At 44.6% G+C, this 20,081-nt stretch overlaps 1 protein-coding gene across 1 annotated transcript in view; it reads right to left on the bottom strand.

Annotated features, from left to right (window-relative positions):
• LOC126263462 (uncharacterized) overlaps window positions 1-18,702 on the bottom strand; it is a 165,507-nt gene extending 146,805 nt beyond the window's left edge. Inside the window, exons 1-2 of the mRNA XM_049960555.1 lie at window positions 18,605-18,702; window positions 11,624-11,884 (exon numbers count right to left, since the gene is read on the bottom strand). Coding sequence (XP_049816512.1) covers window positions 11,624-11,884; window positions 18,605-18,702 — 359 coding nt within the window. The remainder of the gene's footprint in view (window positions 1-11,623; window positions 11,885-18,604) is intronic.
• Window positions 18,703-20,081: the final 1,379 nt, after the last annotated feature.

Genomic DNA, 20,081 nt, shown 5'->3' with positions numbered 1-20,081 from the left:
GGAAAAAGAGATGGAGGAAACAAAAAATAGCAGTGGGAGCCAAAGAGAGAGCAAATGCTACTGGTTAGTGAGAGACAGTGCCAGTAAATGAGAAAGAGAAAAGGTTGGAGACAGAAGCAGTGGGAGCAAAAGAGAAAAGAGACAGTGGAAATATACAGATGAGTGGAGACAATACTAGGCAGGGAGCGTATGGATCCTCACAAAGTGGCAAAGTTAACACGTAAGTATAGGGGAGGGCCTAAAAATTTAAGCACGGGGGTGTAAAAAATAAAACGTGAACCCTCAGAATTCTAGAGCTGCCGATGTATGGCGGAGACACTGGGAGTGGGAAAGAAATACAAAAGGAGACAGTCTAGATGAGAGAGGGGACAGTGGTGATAGGATATAAATCAATGCGAGAAGTAGGAGACAGCAGCTGAGAGAGACATTTAAAGACAGTGGCAGTGACATATAGAGGCTATAGACTGTGAGAGAGAGTCTTCATATGCAGAGATACTTGGTAAAAGGCTTTATGATGCTCTGTGTTAAAAGAGCGCGAATGTGTTCGCATGCCAAAGTTTTTGATGAGGAAGGTAGAATAAGGATTGAGGCAGCTGCTACCACAATTTTCTGTCAGTCTTTTAAAGAAGAAGATATTCGCTTTTTTTATGCTCCAACAGGAGCATTTTTCCTCTGGTTCCCTTTTTATAAAACACGCTTCACTTGACATTTGAAATCCCCCTGCTATATTTAAAGGGAACTGCCAGTGTTTGCACCGCTTTGAAATCTTATCAAGCTCTGAAGATCTGTGTAGCGTTCTTCAGACAGTATTTCACTATAGCAAACTGCATAAGCTGCGAAAAGTCAGAGGTTACTGTTATTTTTGTCTATAAGGTCATCAGTATACGACATGATGACAATGGTGCCAACAAGCTTCCGTGGGGCACGCATAAGGTTACTTCCATTCAAGATAACAAGCTCAATCTTCCCGACTAATGAACCCTCAATTGGATGTTGCTTCACATTTTGTATGCGGTGTGATGGGTGTGTCTTTTGTGCGACAGGATACAGAGATGGAGGTATAGATGGAGGTCAATTGTGTTTGATAAATACAAAACAGATCGCGGTCCACTGTTTTCCACAGGTCACACCTGCAAACGAAATATGACAATACAACTTACTTTAGAATTGACAGCTATGAGGGAATTAATGGGGTGAGGTTCACGAAGAAGATACGGCACGTAATCATCCAATCCCACGAGTGCGATGCAGCAGTTACCACTAGAACTGATATTGCCGCAAATTAAAGGTTATGTTAGCAGTAATAAAGGAATTACGCTGTCTGCATTAGAAAGGTTCAGCAACAAAACTGTTAAGAAAGTCACCGCTAAAGAAAGCTCTCAATCATAGGCAGCCATCCATGAAAAAGCATGACAAAACGCCTTTTAAAAAATTATTACAGAGATGGATACGTTATTAAATAATCACTGTGACAGAATCATTTCAAGCATGTTTAATAGAGACGAGAGAATTTTTCGTCACAAAAAGATGCATAGGTTCAATCAGCTGAATATTTGATGTGTGCGGTTCAAGTAATTGCAGAGCAAAATTATTTTCTCACAAGTTTCGACTATTAGTTAGAGGCAATTAAGTGGCAGTTGACCCTCAACATAAACAAATATAACGTATTGCATGCCATGAACATAAAGACCCAGTATTTATTATTACAGGATTCCAGAACAGTCACTGGAAGCAGCTACTTCCATAAAAAATGTAAGTGTATGTATACGGGAAATGTAGTCCGTCAGCAAAGAAGTTAGCTTACAAAAATTTCGTTGTACTTATATATTGGTCCTCAGTATCGGATCAGTATCAGATAGGTTTCATAGAGGAAATGGAGAAGAATAAAAGGAGGGCAGCCCGTTTCGTTACAGGTTCATTAAGTAAGCACGAAAGCATTACCGAGGTGATAAACCAAATACAGTGCCAGACGCTGCAGGAGAGGCGTTCTGGGTCACGTTGTGGTTTAATGTTAAAGTTCCAGTGGTTTTCGTTCCTAGAAGGGTCAACAAATTTATTGCTCCGTCCTATGTATATCTCCCGAAAACACCATGGAGATACCATTCGCGACTGGAACAGATAAGAGGCGGGGGGGGGGGGGGGGGAATAATGACAGAGGTACACAAGGTCCTTGCGCATTATGGGTGAAGACGTTAATAAGAAGGCTGTTATCAGCACTGAGCTCGAAGGAGGTCACCCGTGGATATCCTTCTCACTGTCTTTGTTACTCTCCCTTTTGCTTTCTTCCAAATCGATAAGTATCCTCACTTCGATTAATGAACATAACATTTTTTCTAACGCTACAAATAAGTAGGAAATCAGATAGAGAAACTTAGTATCAAGTTAATTATAAAACCAGCGATCCGTTTCACTCAGTGTAACCTAACGGGTGACCACTGAGGTTTTGTCTCACGAGCGCATCATGCCTCACGTTGAAGTCAAATTGCCTTATGCCAGGGCTGTCCGACAGTCCAAGTTTCGAGCAGGTGAGTATATGATGTACAGGGTGGTTATAAATAATCTTTCCCTATTTAACGCGTTATAACACGGAAACTAACTACCGTACGAGTACCAAACTTGGTAGCATTAATGTCCAGAGTATGGGGTGCTTTATTTCCATGCGTCACACTGCCATCATCCATTTCCAACTATGACCATCAGGTGCCTTGATCAGCATCGTGATTCATAGTCACACACCTGACCAGTCGCAGTGCACTTGTTGACGTGTCAACCTGAGCGTGAGGAGCAGGGCATGATTGATGAAGCTCTCTTATCAAAACAACACTAATGCTGCAGCTGCACTTCGAGAATATCGCCGGCTGAAAGGATTACGGAAGGGTCCTCTTTATCCACCTGCTGTACGGAACATGATGACGTAGTTCGAATCAACTGGATAACTGGGCGTCACTCCGGGAAGAGGCCGACAACCAATTGCACCTCAGGTAGTTGATGAAATCGCTGTTGCTATGGAAGACAAAGCTGCACGCAATTCCCGATCGTCGGGCAGAGCATGTGATGTGTCACGAGAATTGAACATCTATAGGGAGTAGAAAAATTTCCGTTACCAGTCACAATAAAAGATTATTTATTCGTCACACGACCGGTTTCTGGCTTGTGCCCATCCTCTGGTGTTTATAAATTCATGTACATGTTTATATTGCTGGAGATCACTGTATAAATACAAAGAAAATTACTTGCTGGTGACTAAACAGATACAAGTGGGACAATTCTAAGTGGCAAGGTAGCATTTGTCGAAAATATATTCCACTTGTATCAGTTTAGTCACCACCAAATAATTTTCTTTGTATTTATACAGTGATCTCCAGCAGTATAAACATGTACATGAATTTATAAACACCAGAGGATGGACACAAGCCCGTGTGACGTATAAGTAACCTTTAATTGTGACTGATAGCGGAAATATTTCTACATCATATAAAGGTACAGTCACGGAGTTCAACAGCGTCCATTACGGATAAAAATCACTAAATTGAACATCTCGTGGTTCACTGTGCGGAAGGTGCTACGAACCATTCTCAAATGGTATCCGGACAAGATCCATATCGTACAGCAGATTGCACAAGAGGGCGCACAACGACATGTTGACTTCGCTCTCCACAAGGACTGAAGTTGACGAGGACTATCCTGTGGACAGATGCTCATTTCTCTCTAATTGGTGAGCTTAATACACAAATTGCCAAGTGTGGGGATCTTTACCTCCAGTCACTGTGCATGAAGTTCGTCTCTATGGTGAATATGTCACCGTGTGGTATGGCTTCACGGCTACGTTTATCATTGGCCCATTCTTTTTTGAACAGGTTTACGCTCAGTGACCAAAGACGTGCAGAGTGGCTGAAAACATTCCTGCGATATGCTTCGCCAGCGTGTCTTACCCGCCCTACAGGGGAGAGACGCATTAAGCAGTTTTCATGCAAGATGGGACTCACCGCACATCGCTCGCGAAGTTCACCTTCTTCTCCGAAACACATTTGGAAACGATGGAATTATCAGCCGATCGTTTCCAAATGCTTGGCCGCCGCGATCACCTGATCTCACATCCTGTGATTTTTAGTTTTGGGGCTACCTAAAGGACAGGGTTTACCAGGGGAACATTCACATATTTGCTGATCTGAAGCGCAGCATATTAAGAGAGGTAGCCAGCATACCTAAGGACATGCTTCGTTCTGCTGTGCAGAATGCATTCCTGCGCTTTCAGACTCTTCTGGACACTGATGGGTGCCATATTGAGCCTCTTTTGTAGAAATAATTGTATGTTGTACCGTAGCATCACATTAAGAGTGTCTCAATTGAAATGATTCTGCATTATTTCTCTTCCCCATGTCTTTGGCAATAATACTACCAAGTTTGGTACTCGTATGGTAATTAGTTTTCGTGTTTATAACGTGTTAAATAGAGAGAGTTCAATTATAAACACATGGTATTATTAAGATTTCATTAGAACAACCTGTTCACCTAAATTCAAAAACAAACACATTTCCCGTATGCTGCAATTTTGGTAACATCGCTAGGAAATGTAAGTTCGTAAAATTTCCGTGTATCATATTCAAAATTTGCTGTCGCAAATAAAAATGAAATGGATACGAAACAGCACAGCTCTTCAGGAGACTGTGATTCCAGTTCCATCTTTGTACACTGAACAGTTTGCGCGTTTCAGCGAGCTTAATAAAAAAAAGTAAGATTATGCATTTCTTCTGTGCGGAACTTGGGAACTTAAAGTCCGTGCCTGCACGCGTTCCTGTCGAAGTATCACTCCTAAAATAATTTTGAACAGGCTATATTAATAAAATTAATACCGTCGCTCAAGCTGTAGCAGGCTCTTGTTATAATAGAACTATGAGGAAATACACGAAAACAGAACTAACGCGTGCCGATCCACTTTGCCACGGGACTCTAGGGACGTCGCTGGTGAGCTGCTGGAAGGAGCATGCTCCGTGGGGAGGAAAAGGCTTTTAAACAGCCTGCTGGATGATGTTACAGCCACTAATGAAGTGTCAGTGTTGATACGACCACTCGATAAGTGTCTACCATCATAAGTCAGCAGTACCAGTGTCTAATGTAGTTGTGTTACGTATCACCTGCACCTTGAACATACCCCGTCGGAGGGTGGTATGGGATTTAAAGTCCCACCGCCACACCTTCAACGTGCGCTCCAATGATGTCCTTGGAAGATATCATTGTAGGATACAACAATTTTACCTCTTCACCAGGACAGTAAGACCGAGGTCCGCCGGTGACGCTTTACTTCAACCTACCACAAAAAGATGAAAATAAAAGCACTGGATGAAAGGCGGTAGATGGACAGAGTGGGAGGTTGGCGGGCGAGCCGGGAGGTGGCGGGGAAGACTCTCGCGGACGACGGGGGTGAGGGAGCACCCCGGGCCGCATCAGACGCCTAGTGTTCTTAAGAAGGAACGTGCGGACGCTCTGTGAAGTGTAAGGCGTTCGGTAGAAAAGTTCGACGTCTGTTTCTGTGGTGAGCAGGAAATTTGAACTGTTGGAAGTCTGTGTTGGCGTCGCGGCTCGTTAGACTTTTTATATAGTACCTTTACAGTCGCTGGATTCTGAATGTATGTCCTTGTAGGCATCGCAAGGCTTTAACTGCTAGTGTTACTCTCACCAAGTTAGTGTTTGCATATTTCTTCACTAGATCCTGATGTTGTGAAAGAATCTACACTCCTGGAAATGGAAAAAAGAACACATTGACACCGGTGTGTCAGACCCACCATACTTGCTCCGGACACTGCGAGAGGGCTGTACAAGCAATGATCACACGCACGGCACAGCGGACACACCAGGAACCGCGGTGTTGGCCGTCGAATGGCGCTAGCTGCGCAGCATTTGTGCACCGCCGCCGTCAGTGTCAGCCAGTTTGCCGTGGCATACGGAGCTCCATCGCAGTCTTTAACACTGGTAGCATGCCGCGACAGCGTGGACGTGAACCGTATGTGCAGTTGACGGACTTTGAGCGAGGGCGTATAGTGGGCATGCGGGAGGCCGGGTGGACGTACCGCCGAATTGCTCAACACGTGGGGCGTGAGGTCTCCACAGTACATCGATGTTGTCGCCAGTGGTCGGCGGAAGGTGCACGTGCCCGTCGACCTGGGACCGGACCGCAGCGACGCACGGATGCACGCCAAGACCGTAGGATCCTACGCAGTGCCGTAGGGGACCGCACCGCCACTTCCCAGCAAATTAGGGACACTGTTGCTCCTGGGGTATCGGCGAGGACCATTCGCAACCGTCTCCATGAAGCTGGGCTACGGTCCCGCACACCGTTAGGCTGTCTTCCGCTCACGCCCCAACATCGTGCAGCCCGCCTCCAGTGGTGTCGCGACAGGCGTGAATGGAGGGACGAATGGAGACGTGTCGTCTTCAGCGATGAGAGTCGCTTCTGCCTTGGTGTCAATGATGGTCGTATGCGTGTTTGGCGCCGTGCAGGTGAGCGCCACAATCAGGACTGCATACGACCGAGGCACACAGGGCCAACACCCGGCATCATGGTGTGGGGAGCGATCTCCTACACTGGCCGTACACCACTGGTGATCGTCGAGGGGACACTGAATAGTGCACGGTACATCCAAACCGTCATCGAACCCATCGTTCTACCATTCCTAGACCGGCAAGGGAACTTGCTGTTCCAACAGGACAATGCACGTCCGCATGTATCCCGTGCCACCCAACGTGCTCTAGAAGGTGTAAGTCAACTACCCTGGCCAGCAAGATCTCCGGATCTGTCCCCCATTGAGCATGTTTGGGACTGGATGAAGCGTCGTCTCACGCGGTCTGCACGTCCGGCACGAACGCTGGTCCAACTGAGGCGCCAGGTGGAAATGGCATGGCAAGCCGTTCCACAGGACTACATCCAGCATCTCTACGATCGTCTCCATGGGAGAATAGCAGCCTGCATTGCTGCGAAAGGTGGATATACACTGTACTAGTGCCGACATTGTGCATGCTCTGTTGCCTGTGTCTATGTGCCTGTGGTTCTGTCAGTGTGATCATGTGATGTATCTGACCCCAGGAATGTGTCAATAAAGTTTCCCCTTCCTGGGACAATGAATTCACGGTGTTCTTATTTCAATTTCCAGGAGTGTATTCTGGGAGGGTTGGTTTACTTCGCCGGCAAGTATGACGTTTGTGAAAAACCGTTTTCGATTGCTGTGTTTTGTCGATTGTGCATGTTAGAACTACTAATTAGGGGTATTGAAGCAAATGCTATGGTTACTTCATTTGTAAATAAATCAAAAATAAATAAAACGAAGAGTCACAACATGATCGCTGACTCGTTTACAGACTTTCTCTTCAATTGATAAATTATTTGAGTTAATAATTTCACTTTTCTGTTAGTTGTACAAGCCTGACAATATGCACTAGTTTTACGTGCTACTACGGGATTGTTTCGTAATTGCAAGCGGCCGGCAGCGGGTTTGTCAGCTCTTGAACAGCCAACTGCTGGTGCATATTCTGCCTCCGGTTCTGTAATATTTAGTTGAGCTGTATGCCCTGGTATGGCAGTACATGAATTTTCCAGGCTGAAGCTTTCGAGGGTATTTTACTGCTTTGCTCTTACTTAGCGTAATTGTAACAAACTGCCAATGACCAGTACTCGTTTTCTGATGACAGTGTATTGTTCTTAGATTGGGAGTTACGTCATTTTGTTAACTACTGTAATGCTGTACTAAACAGATGGATAAGCTGACCTTATGTCGTCACTTACTGGTATTCTTAACGATAAAGTGCTGATGAATTTTCTTTAATATTTTCCTTTAATAATCTTCTTATTGTGGGCAAGGACATGTCGAGATTTGTTTTAGTGTTGTAATTGATTATCTTGTTTGATTTACAGGGAGTTGAGCGCAATTGTACTGTTTTAAAACATAATTGTATGTTAACAGTTCCGATTTCAGTATATCAATTTGTTTTTGGTTCAAATGGCTCTGAGCACTATGGGACTTAACATCTATGGTCATCAGTCCCCTAGAACTTAGAACTACTTAAACCTAACTAACCTAAGGACATCACACAACACCCAGTCATCACGAGGCAGAGAAAATCCCTGACCCCGCCGGGAATCGAACCCGGGCGCGGGAAGCGAGAACGCTACCATACGACCACGAGCTGCGGACCATGTTATTCCAAAACGTTATCGTGGAAGTAGGGGCCAGGAGATGCTGGTGAAATAACACACACTGCTAAAGATACCTTTTTTATTTTAAAATACTTTGTCAATAAATTTTTAAGTCTGGCATTTTTTTAAAAAAACAATTTCAAAACTATTCCCAATAGCTAATAAATTTTCTTTATGAAAAGGAGATTGCAAGGTATGATGTTAACAACTTCCCAATAATAAGATTTTAAACACACACACACACACATATATTTATATAAGAGAACAATTCCTTAAAAAAACCTTCAAGTAGCTAGTTTGTACTAAAGTGAAAATAGTTGTCTCTCGCCAATTAAATAACTTACATTACACCTTACAAGATCAATTTGAATAAGCCAGCACACAAAGTTTCACATTAAAGGCAGTTCCCAAAAAGAAATTTCCTTGGCTCGGTGAGGGAGTGCCACGTCTCAAGGGGCCCAGATCACAATAGTCGGAATAGTTATTGGTGGTCTACAGGGCCACAGCAGATCAGCCCCAAAAGCTGCATTACAAGCCACCGCCTCCCCGAGTTACCCAAAACCAGAAGATGTAGCAAGGGCGATGCCTGTCAGACTCTGAACCACAGAGACACACGACTCCCACCCTAAATCATCCAATAAAGGTGTGAATGAAACGGCCCGACCTAGAAGCAATTACCACATTCCCACGGACAGGCAAACGAGCGGTGGGAAGACCCCAACAAAAGCACTGGTGAAGAAACTCATACACTTCACTAGAACTTGAAGATATATATAAAGCGCCAGGAACACGTTACACTTCCTTATGCTCGTCAGAGCCAACCGCTGCCAGTGGTTTCAACGGCCGATAAGAAGACATACGGTCCCACGCGCTGGTCTCCTGCACCACGGCTTCTAAGCTTCATAAGCCACGTAAATACGGGTAAGGCAGACTTAGCCACTGACAGCCAAGAGGTCGGCCAAAGCGCGTGGCGAGCAGTTGACGACCCCCAACAACAGGGCCCCGCTCTCGCCACCACCTCTCTCGACCACCGCCCAGTACGTACTCCTCGATCATCACGCGACCGTACACGTGCTCCACCTGCCGCCAGAGGGCGGTAGCGATCCAAACAGCGCGCCAAACCGAAAGCGCCACCGCAAACACTAGACGCGAAGCGAAAGCACTCCGCTTGGCGCGCTTTTCGAAGAGCCGGACACAAGTACGGCTCACTGATGACGGCTATTTATAGCCGAAATCTAGATTTGCAAGCATAATAAAAAGTAATGGGATTGCTACTGACCGCTGTGTGCCTCTCCTTCCAGTAATGTATTTACTGATTAACTGAGTTGAGTTTTTATGAATGTGTAACAAGGGAACCTCCTCATCGCACCCCCTCAGATTTAGTTATAAGTTGGCACAGTGGATAGGCCTTGAAAAATTGAACACAGATCAATCGAGAAAACAGGAAGAAGTTGTGTGGAACTATGAAAAAAATAAGCAAAATATACAAACTGAGTAGTCCATGTACAACATAGGCAACATCAAGAACACAGTGCGCTCAGGAGCGCCGTGGTCCCGTCGTTAGCGTGAGCAGCTGCGCAACGCGAGGTCCTTGGTTCATGTCTTCCCTCGACTGAAAAGTTTACTTTTTTTATTTTCGCAAAGTTATGATCTGTCCGTTCATTGACGTCTCTGTTCACTGTAATAAGTTTAGTGTCTGTGTTTTGCGATCGCACCGCAAAACCGTGCGATTAGTAGACGAAAGGACGTGCCTCTCCAATGGGAAACGAAAACATTTGATCGAAAGGTCATAGGTCAGCCGATTTCTCCACAGGAAAACACGTCTGATATATTCTATACGACACTGGTGACGGCACGTGCGTCTGTTGTGTACATAGTTCCGCGTAATCAGCGCGTACACAACGTTCCCACTAGAGCGCGCCCCGCTAAGCACAACAGCGCAGGCGCAGCGCTCGTCCGTCTCCGCACTACGAGATGGCGCTGTCTTAGAGACGGACCAAATTCTGCTTCCGCCGATCCGCGTATTAATATGTAACGCAGCCAGTGAGATTGCTGCTAACGTAGAACCTTTTCACCTCGCGGATCACACTCGCGCAGTGATACCTGAACGCGCGAGGTATTATAACGAGTGTACAGACCTCTGATTAGTCAGTCTGCATTTGTCTGCCTTTGTCTGCCGTCAAGTTTCAGTCTGCGCCTAATAAGATTATCATATTCCTGTACATAGCCATGAAGAGAAATGTATAGACACTTGGTCAATGTTTAAAGTTGGTCACCGTCAATCTGCTACTCTAAGCGTGCAAGTGGCATTTCTATCGTCTGACCTAACGACAGAAGATAAACACGCCACGATAAGACCACGAGACATATTGCTGACACTCGCCTACTTCGTTAGAGCGACAAGTCAAATAATCTGATGGTGTGTGTACCGAAGGTCTTACAGTACGCACACCACAGCGTCACATGACAGGAATATGTTGTCGACCCACCTAACTTGTACACTTGGCGAATGGAAAAAAGATTCTTCTACCTTGCCCTATTTACGTTTTCTTGTGGATGTGATAATCACTTCCAAAAAAGTGATGAAAACATAAGAGTTTGTCGCATAAACTGCAACAAAGGAATGCAACAGTTTCACAGTCGCACAGTTTTCCCTGTGCTCTGTCAAAACATACGTTTTTAACGTTTTCAAATTTTTCCGTTCAGGTGTAGTGTCCCCATACTACGGCGCAGTTATCTCGCATCGGACGGACGGACAGATAATAATTATCTGAAAATAAAAAATGAAACTTTCTACTCGAGGGAAGACTTGATCCAAGGACTTCTCGTCCCGCAGATGCTCACGCTAACCACGGGACTACGGCGCTCCTGACCTCACAGTAACCTTGATGTTGCATATGTTGCGCATGGACTACTCAGTTTGTATACTTTGCTTACTTTTTTCATAGTTCCACACAAATTCTTCCTGTTTTCTCGATTGATCTGTGTTCAGTTTTTCAAGGCCTATCCACTGTGCCAACTTATAACTAAATCTGAGGGAGGTGCGATTGGGAGGTTCCCTTGTGAGTACTCAGGAATGAAAGGTTTTACTGTAATTAAGTTTGCTGGCCAGAGTGGCCGTGCACTTCTAGGCGCTACAGTCTGGAACCGCGTGACCGTTACGGTCGCGGGTTCGAATCCTGCCTCGAGCATGGATGTGTGTGATGTCCTTAGGTTGGTTAGGTTTAAGTAGTTCTAAGTTCTAGGGGACTGATGACCGCAGCAGTTAAGTCCCATAGTGCTCAGAGCCATTTTTGTAATTAAGATTGCGTTAATGCGTGTAAAATCTCGAGTGAATGTTCAGCAGCTTTTCAGTGATGGAACCCCGTTTCCTAGTCACTCTGCACAATAGGTGTAAAATCTTAACAGAGAGCGGTTTCAAGGACGAACGCGTACCTGCAGCCGCAGAGCTGACAGCGACCGACTCGCAGGTGTCCGCGGCGGCAGCGGCCGAATGCATCAGGCGGTGGCAGCGCGAACAGCCGAAGGCGCAGCCGGAGGCGGCAGACGGCGCGGGAGCTGCGGCGCACCCAGTAGGAGCAGAGGCGCCGCTCTGCCGCCGTGTGCGGCAGCCCCGGACTGCTCAGCAGGTGGGCCGGCCGCGTCGCGTTGGCGGCGCAGCACGCCGGCAGCCGCTGCTGCGCCCGCGCCGGCTGGCTCCAGGACCACGAGGACGACGACGATGAGGACGACGACGAGGACGAGGACGACGACGAAGTCGAGGACGAGGACGAGGAGGAGTAGCCGCGCCACCCTGCGCCACCTACAACTGGCGAAGGCGCCGCGCCGACATCTCAGCCGCGATGTAAAGGGTGGACACGTGGGAGAAAGACGCGTCTGTGGCTACTCGCACGTGATAAATGACGCTACCCATAAGCGGTGCATTAGAACTGACGAGGAGACGTCCTGAGTGGTGGGATCCACTTTTCAAAACAATCTATACGGCGATGTAGATTAACGTCCAAGGCATCGTACCCTACAGCCTTTCACCCTGGTGGGCCCTCGATTGCGAATAATTGACGGAAAAATTAGGAAATTTCGCGTATTGCTGTATAGATTTAAAATTGGCAGCACTGTACAGGCTAGTTGCATAGCGTAATGGTAAAGGTACTGACGTTACGTGTAGTTCATATCTCGTCAAGTACATTTAAATATTTTTATTTTCAAATCCTGATCGAAATGACTTTGATCATTTTTTTTTTCAAATAATTGGTTGAAATGTGATTTTTTCTGTTCATTTGTTATATCATATTGAAAGGAGTATACTGGGTCACATTTATATGTGGCACACGAATATGATTTTATAAAATGTTCAAATGTGTGTGAAGTCCTATGGGATCAAACTGCTGAGGTCATCAGTCCCTAGTCTTACACATTACTTAAACGAACTTATGCTAAGAACAACACATACACCCATCCTCGGGGGAGGACTCGAACCTCTGGCGGGAGGGGCCACACAGTCTGTGACATAGCGCTTCAAACAGCTAGGCCACTCCGCGCAGCTGTGTTTTTATATAAACATTGTATGCTTTTGAGAGACTTTATGTCGCTGGCTGTGTAAGACTGCAGATTCAGAGATACTGCTAGTGTTGGAGTAAGAGAGTGCTTGGCGCACAGTTATAGGTAGCTATCTATGAGGGAAAGACGATGGAGTACGTGTACTGTGTGAAGCCACCAAGGGTTTATTTTAATTTACGTATGTCAATATTGTTGAATTTTGAAGCTGAAGTCTTTATGAAGGCAAGGTAAAGATGGTAAATAATTATGTTTCTCCCAGTGCATTAGTATAGATGCGTTGGCCGATAATTTGTAATTGTTGAATAAACCCACAATATACGTTAATTTATTCAATCGTATGACTAGGGCCCCCATTCGTGCAGGCCGTTCGCCAGGTGCCGGTCTTTCAATGTGACGCCACTTCGGCGACCTGCAGTCGATGAAGATGATAGGAAGATGATGAGGACAGCACAACACACAACCCCTGGGCGGAGAAAATTGCCCGACCTAGCCGGGAATCGAACTTAGGCCCAGAGGATTGACAATCCGTCACACTGACCATTCAGCTACCGGGGGCGGACACAATATAGGTAAACTGATTTGATAAAAAGGCCAGTCAGATATTTCACTTTTTTAATGTTGCTAAGATTTATTAAACGATCTACACACATCAAAAGAAGTTTTGCATCCGCTCGGTTCCGAGAGTTCCGGAACCTGTACAGAAAATTGGAATAGAGATCCGCATAAACATAATTTCCGCCCTTTTTACTGCTCATGAAAACCACACATTGCATGTAGTACCACCATACAGCGAGACCTTCAGAGTTGGAGGTACAGACTGCTGAACACACTGGTACCTCTAACACCCAGTAGCACGTCCTCTTCCATTGATGCATGCCTGTATTCGTCGCGGCATACTATCCACAAGTTCATCAGGGCACTGTTGGTCCAGATTGTCCCACTCCTCAACGGCGATTCTGCGTAGATCCCTCAGAGTGGTTCGAGGGTCACGTCGTCCATAAACAACCATTTTCAAACTGTCCCAGGCATGTTCAATAGAGTTCACATCTGTAGAACATGCTGGCCACTCTAGTCAAGCGATGTCGTTATCCTGAAGGAAGTCATTCACAAGTTGTACACGATGGGAGCGTGAATTGCCGTCCATGAAGACGAATGCCTCGCCAATATGCTGCCCATATGGTTGCACTATCGGTCGGAGGATGGCATTCACGTACCGTACAGCCGTTACGGCGCCTTCCATGACCACCAGCGGCATACGTCGGTCCCACATAATATCACCCCAACACAGCAGAGAACCTCCACATTGCTGCACTCGCTGGACAGTGTGTCTAAGGCGTTTAGCCTGACCGGGTTGCTCCAAACATGTTTCTGACAATTGTCTTGTTGAAGGCATATGCGACACTCGTCGGTGAAGGGAACGTGATGCCAAATCTGAGCGGTCCATTCGGCATGTTGGGCATGTTGTTGGGCCCATTTGTACCCCGATGCATGGTGTCGTGGTTGCAAAGATGGACCTCGCCATGGACGTCTGGGGTGAAGTTGCACATTATGCAGCCTTTAGCTCACACTTCGAGTCGTAACACGACGTCCTGTGGCTGCACGAAAATTTATATATTCAAATAACTTGTGTATTCAAATAACGTATGTATTCAAATAACTTATATATAGCGCTCCCTGTCTTCTGCTAGAGTTTCTACGTATTACAGATCTCTCGACTACAAACGAAGTTTTTCCCTGATGCCTTAACACATGGTCTATCGTCCCTTCTTACTGTCAGTTTCTCCACGTATTACTTTCTTCGCCGATTTTGTGAAGAATCTCCTCATATCTTACCAGTCCACCTAATTTTTAACATCCTTCTGTAGCACCACAACTCAAATATTTCAATTCTCCTCGCTTCCGCTTTTCTCACAGTCTATGACTCAACCCCATTCAATGGTGTTCCATAAACACACATTCTCAGAAATTTTATGTTACATTAAGGTCGAACAAAATGAACAAGAAATGACAGTAGGAGGTAATAGCCTAACGTTAACAGTTAAATAATAGTGCCCCTCATAAGAACAAATTAACCATGATCCAAACGAATCCATCGACTGTTTGACTGTCTCCTTGAGGAGTGGAACATTTTTTTGGTCATGAATGCCTTCTTTTCCAATACCGGTCTGCTTTTTATGTCCCCCTTGCTCCGCACATTATGTGTTACTATGATTCCAACGTAGCAAGATTTATTAAGTTCGTCTACTTTGTGGTTCCCAATTATGATGTTAAGATTATCGCCCATCTCATTTCCCCTATTCCTCATAATTTTCGCCTTTCTTAGCTATACTCGCAGTCTGCAGTGCGTGTTTATTATAATGTTTATTTTATTCAATAGGTTGTGCAATTTTTCCTCACTCCCACTGAGGATAGCAATGTTATCAGTGAATCTTAACAACTATATTCTTTCATCCCAAATTTTAATACTACTACTTTAGCTTTGAGAAGTTCTCCCGGCCGGTTTCTAAATTCACTTGCACAGAGCTTACTTGCTGCAGTTTTGCCGTGGAAATGATATGGTGGCCACCTGTTGACGTCCTCAAATGGTTCAAATGGCTCCGAGCGCTATGGGACTTAACATCTGTGGTCATCAGTCCCCTAGAACTTAGAACTACTTAAACCTAACTAACCTAAGGACATCACACACATCCATGCCCTCGACGTCCTCACCTGTCTACATTCCTGTAAGTTATTTTAATATTCACAAGTAGTTATTAATAAACTAAAAACAATGGACAAGACATGTGCTGGCTTGTCACGATTTTTCGTATTCATCATTATTATTTGCTGAACCGATGGATGTGTAAAATGCTGCAGGGATTGTTTCCTCATATGTTGATGAGACAGTAGCAATCTGCTCTTGAACAATGCCCTGGGTTAATTTGTGAACCTGTCCTCAGTGAGTGAGTGAGAGCATGTGATACTGCTGATGGTGATCATCCGCCAGATGACGTAGTCAAGCTCGGTAATCATCCCGCTGTTTCTCAGAAAAATAGGTGTAACCTATAGGAAAGTACGATGCACATGCAAAAATCAAGAGGGAACAATAAGAACAGAAGGCCAAGAACGAATTGCATGGATTAAAAAGGATGTAAGACAGTATATCTGTCTTTCCACCCTCCTGCACAATTACTTGTCGATGAAACAATGACGTAAATAAAAGAAAGATTCAAGAGAAGTTTTGAAATTTGAGGTGAAAGAATATATAAGATTCACTGATGACGTTGCTATCCTCCGTGGGAGTGAGGAAAAATTGCACGATCTATTGAATAAAATAAAAATTATAAAGGGCACACTCTGTGGATTGCGCGTAAACCGAAGAAAGAAGAAAACTATAAAGAATAGTGGAAATGAAGCAAGCAACAATCTTCACATCAATTGGGAACCATGAAGTAGATGAACTTAAGAAAGCTTTCTACCTTGGAAGAAAAGTAAAACATGACGGGTGGAGAAAAGGGGACATAAAAAGCAGACCGATACCGAAAAAGAAGGCATTCGTGGTCAAAAAAATGTTCCATCCCTCAAGGAGGCGGTCGAATAGTCGATGGATTCGTTTGGACCATGGTTAATTTGTTCTCCAAAGGGGGGGGGGGGGAGGCGCTCTCTTTATTATTTAACTATTGATGCAGGGCTATTATCTTGTACTGCCAGTTCTTGTTCTTTTTTTTCGGCCTTAATGTAACGAAAAAAATTTCTGAGAGTGTGCGTTTAGAGAACACTTTTCTATGGGGCTGAGTCATGGATTGTAAGAAAACCGGAAGTGAGGAGAATCGAAGGATGTTAAAAATTAAGTGGCCTGATATGAGAAGATTCTTCGCCGAATCGGTGAAGAAAGTAATAGAAGGAAACATGACAATAAGAAGGGGCAAGATGGTAGGTCATGGGTTAAGGCGTCATGGGCTAATTTCGTTTGTAGTTGAGGGATCTATGATATGTAGAAACTCTAGCAGAAAGATTGGAATACATTCCACCAATTATTGAGGATGTTTTGTGCAAGTGCTATTCTTATAGGAAGAGGTTGGCAGTGGAAAGGAAGTCATGGCAGTGTGAAGTAAATATCAGCAAACTCGTTAAAGAGAAAAAAAAGGAAACAGATGCCCAGCATGGACCAGCTGGTAATTTGTGGTTGCTAAGCCCCCTTGGGTTGATTCTCAAATGCCCAGTTTCTCTCACTTTCTGGATCTAGACATTTATTTTGGAACTTGGATTGTTTATATTGTTTTGTATGATAATTTTGGCTTTGTGCATGGCTACTAACTTGACCTCACGTTATGTGCAGTCATAACTTTCGCTCTCTACCGCATTTACAGACATCAACGTAGGATAGATTATGGTATCAACATGTAATATGGTTCACCGTAGTGACTTGCCTAGTTTGTGGCAGGCTACGGCACAAAAGTGGTGACAAGGAGTCCTAAGCTTTGCCTGTTGCTAGTGCATAATGGATGCTAGGTTTATCGAAATGTGGAAGCAGCAACCAGCATTAATTTCAGTGACATGTTAAGATACATCAGAAAAATCAGAGGGTTTTGCTGGGGTGCACAGCAGAACGGAACAATGTTGCACCAACAGCATCAACACCATAAGTTAGTCGGCATCTATGTTCACGGCGTCCGATGATCTGAAGCAAACGAGAAAAACATTCCACCATCTGTTTCTGCGGTTTTGCAACTCTTGGAACTATTCTAATACTCACATCTCTTAAAACAGCCATTTCATTATTATGCGCCAAAATGTAATCTATGTTTCGTTTTCTCCAACCAAGCGTTCTGTACCTCAGCCCCATAACGAGCTGAGATGAACTTACGTTCACATCGTAGCAAGTGATATCCACTGCACTCAAAAGATTTGAGGGATCTCCAGTCCTTCTTGGGTCACAAATTACCAAGAAAAATTTATAACGAATGATGCGAAGATATCATAGTTCAATATTACAAAATTAGTAGAAATACCGAAATACTGAAAGGGAATCAAATTTAGGTCACATACCACTTGCAGAAAGTGTTCTTGAAGTTGTTAAAGGGAAGTTTGCTCCCTGTCTGCTCACGTTTACGCCAGGAAAACTTCACTTCCGTCGGCATATGCTTCGCAGTTTGGGACTGGCGTAAATCTGGCATTTACATTCCCAGGTGGCAAGGAAAACTAGTTTAATATATGTCTTAAATACTAACAACGGGGCACGTGAATTATAGCCAAATGCCTTGCTTCGGATTGGTAATAGTCTACTGATCGGAACTGGTAGAACTGAGCATCAAAATAAACAGCTGATGGTCATCTACAATGAAGTTCCCAATTATCTTAGAGCTGTAAAGCCCCACCTCATCACAAATCCATGTGAATATGTTGATGACGACATCAACGTTTGAAAAAGCCCTGACTTCCTTCTTTGGTATGTATGGCTCCCCACACATACACAAAAGCCTTTTCAGTCATGTATGCCTGAACCAGTAAGCCTAGTCTCCAAAGTCCTGCCCTATCTCCCATTTGGTCGTCTTGTCTCGAACAAATGGTTCAAATTGCTCTGAGCACTATGGGACTCAACTGCTGAGGTCATAAGTCCCCTAGAACTTAGAACTACTTAAACCTAACTAACCTAAGGACAACACACACATCCATGCCCGAGGCAGGATTCGAACCTGCGACCGTAGCGGTCGCGCGGTTCCAGACTGTAGCGCCAGAACCGCTCGGCCATCAGCGGCCGGCTCTCGAACAAATGGCCACACCGTGGTGGACGCAAGGGGGTTCTCATATGGGGCATCAAGTCAGCCTTTCGTGACATCGTAACCGGCTCTGAACATGTAACTAAATGACATTACTCACCCAACTCCTAGCACCGACCTGAGACCTCCACCACTGCCGCCTAAGCCTTCCAGCCAGATCAGATCCAGTCGATTCCCAGTCTTCGGCGCACTAGCCATCACAGTTCCTAGTCTCCACCACTGGTACTGCTTGTCTACGACGTCTGCCCTTGGAGTAGCTTATGCCGCGACCATCACATGCGCTCGACTTTGGGGCTTCCATGAATGTCGAGCTGCTGCCTCCAGCTGTGTGTCTTCCCCTTGCACCAGAACAATAACGTCCTGTCTCCATCACCAATTGTTACTGAGCCACTGACAAGATAGCCAGCGTCACCTCACCCTGTACCTCATAGGTGCCTGGACGCTACCTACCAACCCCCAGAGAGAAAGCGACGGCGCGCACGGTGTGATGTCATGCAGAGTGAGCCAAGATTGGCTAGACGCCGCACTAACAGAATCGAGGCGGACGCCCTGCAATCTTTTTTAATCTATTTTACAGAATCTATTGGGTAAAAGAAAGTGATTTTTATTTTACTGTAGCTTTACCACTTTGTTAGATTCATGGTGAAGTGCACGTCATTTTGTTAATGGTCATAGTTATTGCGTTATTTCACATACAAGTAACAAATTCGAAAACGATGTAATGAAAACTAGGGATCGCTATGAATTCGCATTTCTCACATATTAGACCACATGTTGCTCTGTATGGAATATAGGTAACATTTCGAATTTTTCTTTAAACCTGAGAGGGGATCAGTATCTACCTCCAGTCTCCGGAAAATAGATTTTATGTAGCATGTTCACTTCCGGTCCCGCTAATGCAGGAATGAAATATTCATAACATCCCTCATATCTTGTGAACCGGCCGGCGAATCAAAACCAGATTTTGATAAATGATAGCACACAAAGAGGAGAGTATTTTTCCACATAGTTAACACATCGAACTTTATCTGTGGCGATACAGCAGAAGCCACAGTTCTTTATTTTTTCCAAACCAGAACTGTAACTTTTTTTAACAGTCATCGACAACTAGTGAAAAGAGAATTTGTTAGCACGGAAAAAATGAAATTTCTTCTCTTTTTTTAGTGTATTCCGAACAACGGAACTTATCAAGAAATTTCCTTTGTACACTTCAGTTATTTTGACATCTGGAAAATAACTCAAATAGCATACCATCTTTCTGTTCCTGTAACTGCGAGGGAGTGAATCTTTTTATTACACACATCTTTTAATTCACCAGTGAAGGTGATTCTGACGCATAGTTGGCAAGGTTCTGCAAGTCGTCAGCTTTTTCACAGCTTCAGCTTCAGAGTCATGAAAGAGTTTTATTGGGTCAGTTTTAGTCTGCAGCAAAAGAAATAACGAATTTAATGTTGTTTATCTGTAATCAACAAGACTGCGAAAACATTATAGTCATCACTTTAAGAACCGCTTGATACCACTCATTAAGGTTAAAATAGATTATAAATATACATAATTTATCCTTAACACATCAAAAG

This window comes from Schistocerca nitens, chromosome 6 (genome assembly GCF_023898315.1).
Source record: "Schistocerca nitens isolate TAMUIC-IGC-003100 chromosome 6, iqSchNite1.1, whole genome shotgun sequence".
NCBI lineage: Eukaryota > Metazoa > Arthropoda > Insecta > Orthoptera > Acrididae > Schistocerca > Schistocerca nitens.
This window is presented reverse-complemented; position numbering and strand designations above follow the sequence as displayed.